The following is a 17472-nucleotide window of genomic DNA, read 5'->3' on the forward strand; positions in this document are numbered from 1 at the left end:
GCACTAACAATAACCAAAAAAAATTAATAGTTTTTGGATTCTAAAATCTGGCCTCAAACTAGATTTACAAACTAGAACATTAAGAAACGTGTCATGTCATATGTTACAGTCAAATTAAGAAATGTGTCATGCTATGTGTTATACTCAACCTCTTATTCACTACCCTAGCTGTATTATCAGCTGCACTTTAGTCACTTTTAAAAAACATAGATGCCCAGTATCCAATCTCAAAGAATCTGATTATATAAGTTAGTTTTTTTTTCCAACCAACCTCCAAAGAGGATGCCAAGGTATGGGCATGTTTGAAAATCACCAGCATATGCCTTCTACATCCATCATGCAATAATAGAAGAGGACTTGTGAAGGCAAGGTTATATACCCAAAGATTAGCGATATTGACTGTATAAAATTTACTATGAGAGTAATGTTGAAATAATACATTTTACAACAATAAAAAATTAGAAATGGTACAAATATTCCTATTTGTTTAAATATCATATAACACAAAACAATCAGCTAAGTTTTTAAGTGCCTTCCATAAATGCACCAAAAAAGTCCTGGTGTACCATAGTGAAAAGAAAAACTAGCAACATGACATTTTTTCTGTTTCCTAATTGGTTTATTATACAATGCTTATATCTATTTCCACAAAAACATACTCCATGAGGAAAACAATTATTTTGAAAGACATTTGTTGAAGTATAAAGAATAATATGAAAAATACCTTTTCCCAGGAAAATAGTCCAACATTTCATACTCCAAACCCAGGAGGATAAAACAGATTATTTTAGAGAACCTTTTTGAGAACTACCTACAAATAATCAAATGACATAAAGCCAAACAGTTTTAACCTATGTTGAATTGTGGAACTGTCTTTATGTTTTTGTTGTCAGTGTTAGCACAGGGAAAAAAACACCTTTGTTAAAATGTAAAACTGTTTAAAATATGCTATTCCTTCCTCCAGTCTGAACAACTTGCTTGAAAAAATGGAACTCATATCTTCTTCTATATTTCCACAGCATTAAGAAACAAGCATTACTAAGAATAAGGTAATTTGTTGCCATAATTAAGAACATACACTGGGCCCAACTAATTAGCATGATGTAGTCAAATAGAAAGACTACCACAAGTTTTAGGAGTTACAAAAGTTAGATCTACCACCTACTACCTGCATGGCTTTGGCAAGTTCCTGTTACTCTCATCTGTTTAATCTTCTGAAAATTAGGATAATAATACCATGCTACAAGGTAGGTTAAAGATTTTGTATATAAATTACTTAACATAGTACCTAGCACATAGAAGGAAATTAAATAAATAGTAGTAATTAGAATCATCATAATCTGACATCTTTCTATTTCTGAAACAAAATTCTCCAAATTTTTTCACCTAACTTTTTGACACATAAAACTTGATATATCATAATCTTCAGCAATATGAAAAAAATAAAAATACATTCCCATTATGTCAGCCAGAAAATAGCTCAACCTTAAATTCTTCATTGAAGTACAGACATTGTATGGAAGCTCCTTGAAGAACCTTTTGCAAAAGTTGAAAATTCCACTTCATGGATTTTTAACAATGACAACAACAATCTATACTTTTTGTGGGATTTTTTTCCCCAGAAGAAAAACAAACAAACAAAACTTTCATCAGCTTCCAGAAAGATAAGCCCAGTGTCTTATCACCATAGCCAAAACAATAATATACTGACAGGCCCAATCTAGCAATGAGATAAAGTCACTGCCAGCCTAGATTCAGTACTTCATTCAACCCATTTTACTAATTTTAAACAATGATTCATGAGCCTCCTAAAAGCTGAGACAATCCCATGTTTATCAGGAGTTACCACTTCAAATTATTATTTCAAAAAGAAAAAGATTAAATTATTAGTATCGAATAATTAATCACAGAATGACATTCATTACTCAGATTTAAAAACCATGCTTAACTTTACTACTAGGAATTTCCTTTGAAACAACCGTAATAGTAAAAAGATTAAAGTGCTTATTAATAGTCATAGTTTTCTTTACATGATTCTACTTGAAATAATTTACCAAAGCAGATTATGTGCCTTTATGAGGTTTAAGAGAAAAAGTATACTTCTTACATCTATTAAATGTGTTATTCTTTTATTTTTACTTATAAAAATGTTTCCTAATTGCTTCAAATTGGTATAATACTTTATTTATACCCTCAATAAAAAGTGCTCTTAAGTACTGATAAGTATATTTTAAATATCAGCCAGGTTTTATATATAATATGATACATAGAAAAACAATGTTTTCACTACAAGGGTCTACTGGATACCTAAATTTAGTATTTCAATAAATATATTCACTTAAATATTCAGAAATTGATAGGACTATACTGCATAGCTAAAATTAGGTGAATTGTATAAATGTACTCTGTTTTTGCTTCTTTGGGAAAACATGCTTATGTAGTTGTTTCCCAGATGCATCTGGGTTTCCATTTCATCTCAAAATCTTATTTCTTTAGCTCTACTATCTCTATTCCTTTCTCTAGTTCTATTAGATTCCTATACTTAGTAAGTATATCTGAAATGTTTAATATAAAATATGTTTTTGCTTATCCCTTAAAATCTAAAATGTTTACATTCCTACTATGTATAAAAATTTTGACAGTATTCCATATCTACCCATGATCAAAATTAATATGTAGCAAACACAATAAACTGATATAGTGTTCGCAAAGGGAAACAACATAAAAAGTCTTCAAAAAGGACATCCAAATCTAGCTTTTTGTATTCCCCTGTATCTACCACTACTTCTGCTCAGTACTTCTGTTCTCCTGGCTCTATTCCTATAATACTACTATGCTGAAATTAGAAAGAATTCCATTCATATTCTATCACTTATCTCTAAAATGACATATACACATGCTATCAATTAATGTATTTGAGAATATCTATATGGAAAATTTCTGATATTTCCTACTTTGTACAATCCTAACAGATACATACCTATGTCATATGCCAGGAAATCGGCAGAAAAACATTTTGCACCGTTACTCAAGGAAGTGTCATTATGGGTATTTCCTCCAAAAATAAGCATAGCTCCATTGATAAGAACAGCTGAATGAAGGTATCTGGCAAACCCACTTTCTTTCAAAATAGTCCTACAGAATAAAATTTAAAAATGTATTACAAAGGATAAAATGACCTCCCTGATTTTATATATGTTTATATATAAAGGGTCTACTTTGCATATAGAGTTTTCCCTGGAATTGTGGGGGAAAAAAACATATTTTTTAACAATTTATAAATGACCTCTAAACTTCAATATTTCAAAAAAAAATTTTGAGGCTCATAGCATCTTAAAATGCTTTGAAGAGACACAATATCAAAAAGAATTTTTAATACTCATAATAATTTATATTATAAATTATTTTTTCATTTACAAAGATAGGAAACAAGCCGTCTTAAAACTAGAGGCCCAAAACATCATTTTAAAATACCAAATAAGTAAAAAGTTAAATATAGTAAATTTAGTCTAAACTGTATTTGGCTAAAACTTTATAACTCATATGGACCCCATAATAAACTTTTAAGTTTTTATTTAAGTATAACATGCATAAAACTGCACATATCAGAAGCCTAAAACTCTATGATTTTTCACAACATGAACACAACTAAGTAATTAGCACTCACATAAAAAACTATAAGAATATTACCACTATTCTAACAGCATAAATTCATTTGCTGTTTTTGTACATTACCTAAGTGGAGTCTATAGATTGCACTCATTGATGAATAGGTACATTTGCTCAAGATATATATATTTGAGATATATATTTTTTGTGTAATCAAAAATTACAATTACAATGCATCTTGTGAAACATTAAAATTAATATAAATGTTCTTTTAATTAAAGTATAATTCTGAGAGAAAGTATTATAAATATATGCTCACAATTATAACTGATCTGAATGAATGGATATGTAGTAAAGGTGCATGACAATATAAATAAATACTAAATAACTACTCTAAAGCCCTGATACAAACAATTAGAAGTTAGAATTATTATATACATAAACACAGCTAATATGTAAAGTATAGTTAGTATAGTATATGTAGTAGCTCCCAAACCATGGATTATAATACCAATTAATTTCTAAAGAATATGAATCTCAGCCGGGCACAGTGTTGTCTCACGCCTATAACCCCAGCACTTTGAGAGGCCAAGGCGGGTGGATCACGAGATCAGGAGATCGAGACCATCCTGGCTAACACGGAGAAACCCTGTCTCTACTAAAAATACAAAAAATTACCCGGACATGGTGGCATGCGCCTGTAGTCCCAGCTACTTGGGAGGTTGAGGAAGGAGAATTGCTTGAACCCAGGAGGTGGAGGTTGCAGTGAGCCAAGATCGCACCACTGCACTCTAGCCTGGGCAATAGAGTGAGACTCTGTCTCAAAAACAAAAACAAAAACAAAAAAACAAAAAAAAAAAAGGAAAAAGAGTATGAAGCTCACTTATAGAATGGTAACATGAGGAGTTCCACAAACACTCCCACTAGGAAAAGAACTATAATTGGTAAAAATTATAAAAAGCAACGATTAACCTTCTCAGAAAATTTTACTAAGAGCAACACCAAATAAAGAAACATTTACTCAAAAAGAACAGCAATAGTCTATGGCAATAGATACATTACTTACCCCAACCCCCTCACCCCTGCCTCACACACACACAACCAATTCAGCATGATAGAAATTCTACCGCAGGAAAGTAAAGCCAAGAACATAGGCTCCTTCATCCCTTAAATCCCACTCCAGGCCAGCGATATCTCACTAGGAGTGGCAGGATACCAGCACTTCTCATTCCCTCCAGCTCTGGGTTACAGAAGCTCTGTTCTGGGAAAGATCATGAGAGGTCTGGGTGTTCTTCCTCTACCCAGTTGCCACTCATAGGGTGGTAGCTATACACCAATTCCAGCAGGCTAACAACATCGGACCCAATAGTCTTCATCCCCATCTCACTCATAAGGCAGAGTGCTGCATGCCAAAAGAGCCAAGCTGAGAAGACTCCAGAGACTACTATCCCCATCTAGTACTCTGTACATAAAGTAGCGGTGTTACTCTAAGAGGAATACGCCACTAAGCCTACCCAACTACAACTCCAAAGCTGTAGCACAGAAGTTTTTCCCCAGGAGGAGAGGTAGGCTAAGAAAAAATACAGCCCCGGCCAGGCGCGGTGCTTACGCCTGTAATCCCAGCACTTTGGGAGGCGGAGGTGGGCAAATCACGAGGTCAGGAGTTCTAGACCAGGCCAACATGGTGAAACCCCATCTCTATTAAAAATACAAAAAATTAGCTGGGCATAGTAGCGTGTGCCTGAAGTCCCACCTACTCGGGAGGCTGTGGCAGGAGAATCGCTTGAACCTGGGAGGCGGAGGTTCCAGCGAGCTGAGATCGCACCACTGCACTCTAGCCCAGGTGACAGAGTGAGACTCCATCACAAAAAATAAAACAAAATAAAATAAAATAAATAAATCTCTGGTCTCTAATTTTTCTTTACAAAACAAACAAGAAAATACTATAATCTAGTGGACAGTAAATTAATAATATGGATCAAGGCACAAAATATTATCTGGTAGAGCAATATTTAAGCTAAGATAATTTAAATATAATGAAGAAGAAGGTGGAACTTATTCCAAGTATGCTAGGCTGGTTCAACATTCAAAGTCAATTGATTCAATCCATCATGTCGATAAGCTAACAAAGAAAATCATATGATCATATCAATAGATGGAGAAAAAGCATTGACAAAATCCAACATTCAGTCATGATAAAAACTCAGCAAACTAGGAATAGAGGGAAAATACCTCAGCTTGATAAACAGCTATAAAAACATCATATTTAATGGTGAGAAACAATGTTTTCCTTCCAAGAAAAGGAATAAGGCAAGGATGTTTCATCTCACCATTTCTATTCAACATTTTAGTGGAAGTCCTTGCTACTGCAATAAAACAAGAGAAGGAAGTAAAAGATATACAGATTGGGAAGGAAGAAATAAAACGGTCTTTTTTCACAAATGTTGACTGTCTACGAAGTAAATCCCAAAGAATCAACAACAACAACAACAAAAACCCTCCAGAACTAATAAGCTAGTATAGCAAGGTTACAGGACGCAAGGGTAATATACAATTGATTTTTTACATACCAGCAGTGAACAAGTAGAAAAACACAATACCATTTACATTAGAACCAAAAGAAGAGAAATAGGTAGAAACCTAACAAAATATGTACAAGACTGGTTATGAGGAAAACTACAAACAATAAAAGAAACCAAAAATCTAAATAAATAAATAGTACATGAACACAGATAGGAAAACTAACACTGGCAATATGCCAGTTCTTCCCAACTTGATATACAGATTCAGTGTAATACAAATCAAAATTCCAGCAAGATTTTTAGTAATAAATTTACTAAATTTATTATCAAACCGATTCTAAAATGTATAGGTAAAGGTGAAAGACCTAAAATAGCCAGCACAATACTGAAGAAGAACAAAGTCAAAGATTGACACTACCTGGCTTTGGGACTTACTATAAAGCTACAGTAATCAAGTCAGTCCCTGGGACTGGCAAAAGAATAGACAAATAAATCAAGGAAACAGAATAGAGAGCTCAGAAATAGACACATACAAATATGGTCAACTGATCTTTGACAAAATAGAAAAAACAATTCAACAATGAAAGGACTGTCTACTGGACAAATATTGCTGGAACAACAGGGCATCACAGTAGTAATAATAGAAATAATCATCTAGATACAGACCTTACATCTTTTACAAAAATTAACTCAGAATAGATCACAGACCTAAATGTAAAATGCAAAATTATTTAATATAAAACTCCTAGAAGATAACATAGGAGAAAATCTAGGTAACCTTGGGTTTGGTGATGACATTTTAGATACAGCAACAAAAGAATAAATGATTAAAGAAAAAAGTCATAATTTGGACTCTATTAAAATTAAAAACCTCTCCTCAGTGAAAGACATTGTTATGAGAATGAAACAAGAAGCCACAGTCTGGGAGAACGTATTTGTAACACATAGCTAATAAAGGACTGGTATCCAAATTATACAAGGATCCCTTAAAACTCAACAAGAAAACAAGCTCAATTTTTAAAAAGGCAAAAGATCTGAACACACACCTTTCTCAAGAAGACATATAGATGTCAAGTAAGCATGTTAAAAGATATCCCACATTACATGTCACAGGGAAATGCAGATTAAAATAACAATGAAATACCACTACACACATATTAGAATAGCTAAAATCTAAAATGCTGACAAAAGATGGCAAGGATCTAGAGCAACAGGAACTCTCATTCATTGCTGCTGGGAATGAAAAATGATACAGCCAGCCACTTTGGCAGTTTCTCACAAAACTAAACATAATTTTAACATACCATCCAGGAATTACACTCCATGGTATCTACCTGAATGAGTTGAAAATATGTCCACACAAAAATCTGCACACAGATAGTAACTTTATTCATAATTGTCAAAAGTTGGAGGCAACCAAGATGTTCTTCAATAGGTAAATGGATAAACAAAAGATGGTTTCCATACAATGGAACGTAATTCAGCAATAAAAGACATGGGCTATTATGTCATGATGAGACATAAAGGAACTTTAAATGCTTATTGCTAAGTGAAAGAAGCCAAAATTAAAAGGCTACATACTACATGATTCCAGCTTTATGACACTCTAGAAAAGGCAAAAGTATGGAGACAGTAAAAATATCAGTGGTTGCCAAGAGTTTGGAGGGAGAAGAGATAAGCAAGAGGATCACAGGTTATTTTTAGGAAAATTAAAATATTCTGTATGAAATGATCATAGTAGATACATGTCACTATACATTTGTGGAAATCCATAGAATATACAGCACAAAAGTGAACCCTAATATAAATTATGGACTTTAGTTAATGAGTAATTTATCAACATTGACATATTGATTGTAACAAATGTACGATATTCACATAAGACACATAATAGAGAACCTGGGGATAAGGGAGATAAGAGAGTATTTGGAAACATTCTGTACTTTCTGCTCATTTATCCATAAAACTAAAACTGCTCTAAAACATAAAGCTTATTGTTAAAAAAAAACAAACAAAAATGGTAGGGATTAAAATTATATCTGATTTACCAGATATGGTATATTAAATGGAAAAAGTAAATCTTGTTCCTCATACTTCATATACAAAAGTATTTTGTAATGTATGAAGCATAAAATGGAAACCAAGTTTCTCACTGGCAGAAGAGATTTACAAATGTGAAAGAGGGGAAGGCAAAAATGATCCCTGTAATGCTGTATGGCATCATTATGCAATTTAGACAGACAGCATTTAAGCACAGATAGATATGTAGAGCTACAGATATATGCCCAGATGTATAATTGGATATAGAGGGGTGTGTGTGTGTGTATGTGTGTGTGTGTGTGTGTGTATTTTCTGGCTATATCTGCTGAAAGGGTCTGGGGAAAAATTACATTGTCAAAACAGCAATAAGCATGCCTAGTTCTCTAATCTGTTTTTAAAGAACATTCTCCACTAAAAGGAACCTAGGTTCCTTGGAGGAAATGACTTATTCGAGCACTAGGGCAGGGAGAGTACAAGATGTGAACCAAATTTTTGTGCAGAAGGTAAAGGAGTGCACAAAGAATTATGGGGACATATCTAAAGAATACAGACACCTGATTGAAAGGAGCTCACTGGGCAAATCTGGGACAATATAAGCACCAGAATAAAGAATAGCAATTGATTACAAAACATTAAATAAAATAAAAATACATGAATTCATACTGATATAAATGAATATATAGGCATGGAGACTAAGAAGGAATAATGAAATATAACCACTTAGTAAACATCATAGTAATAACTCTTTCTAGTGAGAATCATCAATGGGTATTAAAACTATTACGTAAAGGTTTAATAAGAAATAAAATATTTACATAATCTGAAAGTATCTCCCAATAAGGAACTTAGTAATTTAAAAAGGAAAAATAGTATCTTTACCATTGAGAAAACTAAAATATAACACTTTTACCAAAACATAAAAGTTAGCCTTTCCAGAAATGTTCACAGCAGTCTCATTCTTAATAGTTGAAAGTGAAAACAACCCAAACGTCGATTAATTGACAAATAGATTTTAAAAATGTGGTATGTTGAGATAATGAAATATTCAGTCATAACAAAAACAATGAAGCACTGATACATGGTATAATATGGAGGAACTCTGGAAAAAAATTACAATAAGTGAAAGAAGCCACACACAAGAGGCCATGTTTGTACAATTCCATATATACAAAATATCCAGATTAGACAAATCCATAGAGAAAGAGAAATTAAATTAGTGGTTGCCAGAAGATGGAGATAAGGAGAATAGACAGGTATGCGGTTTCTTTTGGGGCTGATGGAAATATTCTGGAACTAGTGGTAATAATTTCACAATATTATGAACACACTGAAAACCACTACATTGTACTGTTTTAAATGATCAAAATTAAGAAGTTTATGTTATGACTTTTATCTCAATAAAAAAGGTTTTTTCACAAAAATTTAACTTCACCAGCCATGGGAGAAGAATATGACATTTTGGTATCCCTAACAAAAATACAAAATGTGAATCTAATCATGTAGAAACATCAGATAAACCCAAACCAGGCACATACTTCAAATGAAAGATCATGACCATTCCAAATTAAAGGAGACTAAAAGACATGGTAACTAAATGTCTGCATGCCTGGATATAATCCTGGATCAGGAAAAGATACCCAAACTCAGTAAGGAAAAAAGTATCAAAATCTGAGAAGAGTATTAAAAGGGAAAACCACAGGCCAATCACATATGTGAACATTCACGAAAACTTACTAAGAAATCAAATCCGGCTCATACCAGTAATCTCAGCACTTTGGGAGGCCAAGGGGGGTGGATGGCTTGACCTCAGGAGTTCAAGATCAGCCAGGGCAACATGGCAAAACCCAGTCCCTAATAAATAGAAAAATTAGTCTGCCTTGCTGGCATTCATCTGGAGTCCCAGTGACTCCGGAGTCTAAAGTGAGAGGATCGCTTGAACCTGGAAGGTGGAGGTTGCAGTGAGACGAGATCGCACCACTGCTCTCAAGCATGGGCAACAGAGTGAGACCCTGTCTCAAAAAAAAAAAAGAAAAAGAAAAAAATCGAATCCAGCAATTTTGTTATAATTTGTAAAAAATATTTGTACAATTGAAAAAATTAAATGTGTTAGATTATAATATTCTATCCACATTATTTTCTAAATTTGTTCCTTACATAAGAGAGTATCTTTGTTTTTTAGTGAATACATTTTAAAATATTTATGCTTAAGAGGGCATCATGTAAGCAACTCCATTCAAAAACAATACATAGATATAAAGAGAGATATAAATAAATGTAGTATTAAAAATAATTAAAAAGGAACACAACTACTGATATTGCAGATATTAAAAGATCCTGAGAGAACATATGAACATCTTTATAAAAGTTTAACTGAAGATATCAGTTTCATGGATAAATTCCTTTAAATATATCTTACCAAAACAGACTCAACAACAAATAGAACATCTGAATGTTCTTACAACTATTATATTGAATTCAGTAGTTAAAACTCTACACCCTGAAGAAAACATCAGACCTCGTTGGCCCAAAGTTTATTATTTAAAAATAATTCCAATAATATATACATATATACGTGTTATAAATGTTCCAGAGTATTAAAAAGAATACTCCCCAACTCATTTTAAAAGCCTGAAGTAACACCACCAAAGAGCTGACATGAATATCTCAAAAAAAATGTGCGAATCTCACATATTAACATCAATGTAAAAATCCTTATAAAAATACTAGCAAACTAAAGGAACACATAATACATTATGACTACATTTGATTTAACCCAAGTTGAGTTAATAATAAAGTAAATTAAAATAATATTCCACATTAAATTATTTAGTGGAAAAATCAAGTAAGTCATTCCTAAAACAGCCTTTGGCAAAACCCAGCATCCATTCATAATATAAACCCTTATCAACCCAGGAAAAAAGAGACCTTTCTTTATAATGACATCTAAAAAACCCACAATGAACATCATTCTTAGTGAAGAAACACTGAAAGCATTTTTTAAAAGCTCAGGAATAAAATAGATGCCTGTTATCACACTTCTATTCAACAATGAGCTGAAGGTTATAGCAGAAATGATAAGACAAGAAAAATATAAAGTTGTAAGACCCAGAAAGGAACAAAACTGTCATTATTTGTATATAATCTGATCAACTATTGTAAAAAAAAAAAAAAAAAAAAAAAAAACTAAAAAAGTCTACACATAAATTACAAAAATGCAGCAAACTGTTAGACATAAGAGTAATATAAAAATCAATTGCCTTTCAGTCTATCAAATCATAAACAGAAAAATAAATTAAAAGATATTGTACTGGTTGAATGAATACTGTCCACCCAAAATTGTTCACCTGGAAACTTGGAATGTGACCTTAGTTCAAAAATAGGGTCTTTGCGGATAGTTAAGTTAAAATGAGATCACATACATCTAATACTAAACTAGTATGGGTCCTAAATCCAGTGACTGATGTCCTTATAAGAAGGCCACGTTCAGACACATACAAACACACAAGAAGTCCACATGAAGTCTAAGACTTAGACTGCAGTAATGCAGCTACAACCAAAGTATGCCCAGGAATGTCTGGAGCTGCCAAATGCTGGAAAAGGCTAGAAGGATTCTTCCCTGGAGCCTTTCAAGAGGGAATGGCCCTGCTGACACCTGGATTTCAGACTTTTAGCCACCTGAACTGTGAGAAGCTAAATTTCTGTTGTTTTAAGCCTCCAAGTCTATGATAGTTTATTATAGTAGCCGTAGGAAATGAATACAGATTTCACTTAGAAAAGCATATAAAATATTGATCACCTGGAAGTAATTCTAACCAAAAAAACTGTTAGTATTGCAGACCACTAATGGAATGGACTTTTCAATAAATAGTTCCAGGAGCACTGGTCGTATACACACACACACACACACACACACACACACAGATCCTTATCCAGTTGGATTAAAGACTAAATGTGTGGAAGGCAATATTGAAAACACTAAGGTAAGTAAGTATTATTTAAGCAAGACACAAAGCAAAATCCATAAAATATTGACAACTTCTGATATATTAAAATTAATAAGCTTTGTTTATCAAATATCACACAAAGAGTAAAAAGATGATCCACAATCTGGGAGATAAAATGTTTGCAAAATATAAAACTAACAAAAAATTATTATCAAAAAAGTGTACACAAACAACTACATATGACAAAATGGGTGAAAATTTCAAAGAGTAGCTGTTTAGCCAATAAATATGAAAAGATGTTATACCGCATTAGCAATTAAGGAAACGCAAATTAAAACCAAAATAGGACACCATTTTATACTCACCATACTGGCAAAAAATATTCAAAAATGAAAAAACATCAAATCTTAACGAGATTGTTGAGAAGAAATGGGAACTGTCATTCACCACTGGTAGAAGCGCAAATTAGTAAGATGAGGCTGGAGTATAGTTGGGTAAAATAGATCATGACCAAGCATTTATACCATTAAGTAAACAGCTTAGACAAACTTGTCGTGAAACAATAGAAGACTAAGTAAGAACATTTTTGCTAAAATTGCTCATAATAGCAAAAACTAAGGACAATTCCAGTATGCATCCACAGTAGGGCAGAAAATATAAAAGGCTCTGTGTTCGCACATTAAGGGTCTCTCACATGGCAAAATTCTGCCAAGGATCCTACTACATTTCCCTAACTCATTCACTCTTCCTCCCTCCTAAATGATCATTTCCTACTTCTCTTTTCAAACCTCAATCTTCCACTATCCCTCATTCTCATCCTCAAGTGATGACTCTACTTCCTACTTCACTGAGAAAATAAAAAGAAACAAAATTTTCAAGAGTTCTCTCCACCTCTACTTATTTACCTGTATTTGTATTCAAATAACCTGCCTTCATATCTGTTCCTATGAATAAAGTACCCATGCTCTTCCTAGGTAAGGTTTACCACCCTATTTGTTCACTAGATCCCATTGCTTCTTGTTTTCTTAAGTACATCCCTCTAGCAAATTATTCCATTTATTTTTTGCATCATTTCTTACATCTTCTTGATCTTCCCTGTCAACCTACAAACATAATTATTTCTCCAAACTTAAAAAAAATATATCTTGTCCCACATCCCTTACCACTTGTTACCCTGTTTCTTTCCTTTCCTTATAACTCCTCAAAAAAGTTGTTAGTACTTTTCTTTAATTCCTCTTCTCCCATCTTTGACACATGCCAGTCAAGACTTCACCACCCACTGAAACTTCTCTTGTCAAGTTCAGCAAAAAGCACTAGTTTGCCAGATTCCATGACCATTACTCAATCCTCATATTAGTTTACCAATCAGCAGCTTCTGACAAATTCTCTCTCCTTTGAAATATGCTCTTGGCTTCTAGAATACCATATTCTCCTAGTTTTCCTCCTAACTCGTTAACTGCTCATTCTCAGTCTCCTTTTCTCGTTGTTTCTCCTCATCTCTTTGACCAGAAAATTAGAGTGTCCAGATCCTGAAATTCCTACATCCAGCCACCTATTTAACATATCCACAAGCTGTATAATATGTATCTCAAATTAAACGTATCTAAAACCAAGTTTCCATTCTTCCTGACACCAAACCTACTTCTCCCACAAAATTCATCATCCCAGCTAATGGCAACTCCATGCTTTCAGGTCTTCAAGCCAAATGCCTCCTTCATCTTTCACTGTTCTCTTTCTCTTTTTCTCTCTCTCTCTCTGTCTCCCTCTCATCCACTCTATATCCAGTCCCCTAGCTTTTTCAATTCCTGTTGGTTCTACCTTGAAAATATATTCAGAATCCAACCAATTCTCACTACCTTCACATTGGCCTCTATGGTTCCAGATACCATCATCTCCTTCTTAGATCATTAAAATAGCCCCCTAAATGGTCTTCCTGCTTCTGCTCTTGCATCGTAATTACAACACTGCTCCTGTAAAAATCTAAGTCAGAGCATGTCACATATGTCAGATATGTCACATATCTGTTCAAAACCCTCAAAGTCTATCCATACCAAAGTAAAAGCTCTATAATGTTTTCTAAGGCACTACATGATTGGGTTTCCAATTATTTCTCTAAAGGAAGATAATTTCCATCCTACTTCAAGACACTCGACTACACTAGCCCCTTTGCTGTTCCAAATGACAAGGATGTTCCCATCTCAAGGCTTTTGCACTAGCTGAACCTCCTCCTAGAACACCTGTCCCCCAGATATTTGCATGGCTCACTCCCTAATCGCCTTTAGGTTTTATTAAGATGTCTTATAAGGTCTTCTCTGGCCACTCTTTTTAAATGCAACAATCTGAAACTCCCTATCCTCCTTCCATGCTTTCTTTTCTCTTCATAGCACTTATTATCATTTAAAATACATCTTACTTATTTCCATATTTATTGTCTGCCTCTCTCCATTAAAATGTATCTCCAGAGCATAAAGCTGACTTTTTAAAGACCTCTGAAGAAAGCATACAATGATAAACAATTTATGAAAAATTTAAAAACAGAAAAACTAAATGAAAGGTTTGCTGGCAAATACATATATGGAGGGTAAAAACGTGCAATGAAAAGTAAGGAAATAACACAATATTAAGAATATTGGAGGGGGATAATACAAGTGGTATAATCATAAAGGGACACATGGGGGCTTCTAGGGTATTGTAATATCCTCTTTCTTAGCACAGGTAGGCAGGGAATTCATTTTATTATGGTTTTGAAACTATATATACATACTATCATACAGTTTTTTGTCCATATGTAATATTTCCCAATTTATAAAAGAGAACTAGTAAAAAATAAGTACTACAAATTTTTTAATCACTGTGAAAAGCAAAGCTACAGAGATAAGTACTTATTTAAATTATCAATATGGGATTTTAACCAGACATTCCAAAATTCCAAATCTCTTATTATGATGTTTTTAAAGATAATAGTCTTTTGCCTACATAAACATTTTATTTTCATTTTAATAAATCTCTGATATCTTACTTCACAACTATGTTTGTGTGCTTGTGTGTGTATATATTTTTATTATTTCCCACATAAATTTATAAAATTAAATTTTAAATTTTCAATCTCCCTTACTGAGAACTACTTATGATTACTCCCAAAACACGGCTTGATAAAGAGCCAACAAAATTTTCACTGAAAAGATTTCAGACACTCAGTAAGCAGAGAAAGAAAAATGCTGATGTTCATCAGTATTTACTGAAATGTGTTTTAAATAATAACATAATTTATAAAATTAACCTCTATCACTTTCCCAAACCTCTGACAGGAAATTTTTTAGAGAAATCGCAAAAAATCCAATAATTTAATAACATAGTTTTCAATACTTTAATGTAAAAACAACTTCTATTATATCAAATTGAAGCTAGATTAAATCATTTCATGTAACCAGGTGTGGCCTCACTATGAAAATATTTTTTAAGTATATGTGATTAGAAAGACATTTTAAAAGTACAGAATTTGTACCACAGAAGCATTACCATTAGATTCACTACCTATCTTTTTAACATCTGTAGAAATATAATTGAAGTTGGGCAAGCATAGTGGCTCATGCCTGTAATCTCAGCACTATGGGAGGTCAAGGTGGGTGGATCACTTGAGGTCAGGAGTTCCAGACCAGCCTGGCCAACATGGTGAAACCCCGTCTATACTAAAAATACAAAAACATAGCCTGGCGTGGTGGCAGGTGCCTGTAATCCCAGCTACTCAGGAGGCCAAGGCAAGAGAATCCCTTGAACCTGGGAGGCAGAGGTTGCAGTGAGCCGAGATTGTGCCGCTGCACTCTAGCCTGGGAAACAAGAGCGAAACTTCATCACAAAAAAAAAAAAAGAAATATAATTGAAGTCTTTTTTCCCTCACTGCAAAAAAATTAAAATAAAAACAAACTGATAATTACAGCTGAAAGTTATAAATGGTAAAGTTTAATATATTCCTTATATGTTAAAACTTACTGTGCTTTTTCACAGGCTAAAGGAATACAACAGTTGAGGAAAAGACCTAAACAATAGGCCAAGAAAATCTGAGGTCTCCACTATAAGAGAAGTCTTCACATAGAAAAATAATGAAGACATAAGCTCCAATTATAAGTTGTACAAACATATGCAAAGAAAGTTATGAGATGCCTCATTTAACAAGGCTATAAAATCAAGATCACAATGACCATAATACTCAAAATCATTACACCAAAGTTAAAGTCCCTGAGCAAAGATATTAATCAGCAAAACATACCAAAAACATAAAAGGAATCATTTCTGAGCAACAGGAACTCCTATAAGTTCAAGATGTTTATTCTCTTACTTATTAAATGTAAAGAAACCAGATGCAACTACTCCTGAAGGAGTGGGATAGCAGAAATGACTGAACTTTTATGTCTCCATCCTTTTCTAACATTGAAAATAAAAATGCATTTTGCTAACTTTACATAAAAAATTGACCCTCTTTTGGTATGTCAAATTATCAAAATCTTTTAGCATATAAGAAGTCAAATTGAACACAGATTTCTATTTTTTAAACAAATTTTTATGAAGTATAATATATATGCCAAAAGTGTAAAAATCTTAAGTGTATAGTTCAACGAGTTATCAGAGTGAACACATAACCACTCCAGAAGCTTTGCTGCTACTCATTCAAATCACTACACAATCATAGGCAATCCCTATCATAAACTTCTAAGCCCATAATTCTGTTTTTCCTGGTGCTGAACTTTATATCAATAGAAGAATATACTATATTTTCTTTTATGTCTGGTTTATTTTCTGTTCCTGCATTAATTCGCTTAGGATTATGGCCTCCAACTGCATCCATGTTGCTGCAAAAGACAAGATTTCACTCTTCTTTATGACTGCATAATATTCCATGGTATGTATGTACCACATTTTCTTAATCTAATCTACCATTGATGGGCACCTGGATTGATTCCACGTCTTTGCTACTGTGAATAGCACAGCAATGAACAAACAAGTGCCTATGTCTCTTTGGTAGAATGATTTATTTTCCTTTGGGCATATACCCAGTAATGGGATTGCTGGGTCAAATGGTAGCTCAGTTTTAAGTTCTTTAAGAAATCTCCAAACTATTTTCCACAGTGGCTGAAATAATTTACATTCCCATCAACAGTGTCCAAGCATTCCCGTTTCTCTGCAGTCTCACCAGAATCTGCTGTGTTTTTTTTTTTTTTTTGACTTTTTAAAAATAGCCATTCTGACTGGTGTGATATCTCATTTGCATTTCTCTAATGATTAGTGATGTTGACCATTTTTTCATGTTTCTTAGGCACTTGCATGTCTTCCTTTGAGAAGTGTCTGTTCATGTCCTTTGC

At 33.3% G+C, this 17472-nt stretch overlaps 1 protein-coding gene across 4 annotated transcripts in view; it reads right to left on the bottom strand.

Annotated features, from left to right (window-relative positions):
• Window positions 1-17472, bottom strand: part of ATRNL1 (attractin like 1) — an 861353-nt gene that overhangs the window by 700799 nt on the left and 143082 nt on the right. For all 4 annotated transcript variants that reach the window (XM_055248210.2, XM_055248235.2, XM_055248225.2 and 1 more), the window contains exon 10: window positions 2981-3135. In XM_055248210.2, the coding sequence (XP_055104185.1) occupies window positions 2981-3135 (155 nt within the window). The remainder of the gene's footprint in view (window positions 1-2980; window positions 3136-17472) is intronic.

The sequence above is a fragment of the Symphalangus syndactylus genome, chromosome 2, assembly GCF_028878055.3.
Source record: "Symphalangus syndactylus isolate Jambi chromosome 2, NHGRI_mSymSyn1-v2.1_pri, whole genome shotgun sequence".
Classification (NCBI taxonomy): Eukaryota; Metazoa; Chordata; class Mammalia; order Primates; family Hylobatidae; genus Symphalangus; species Symphalangus syndactylus.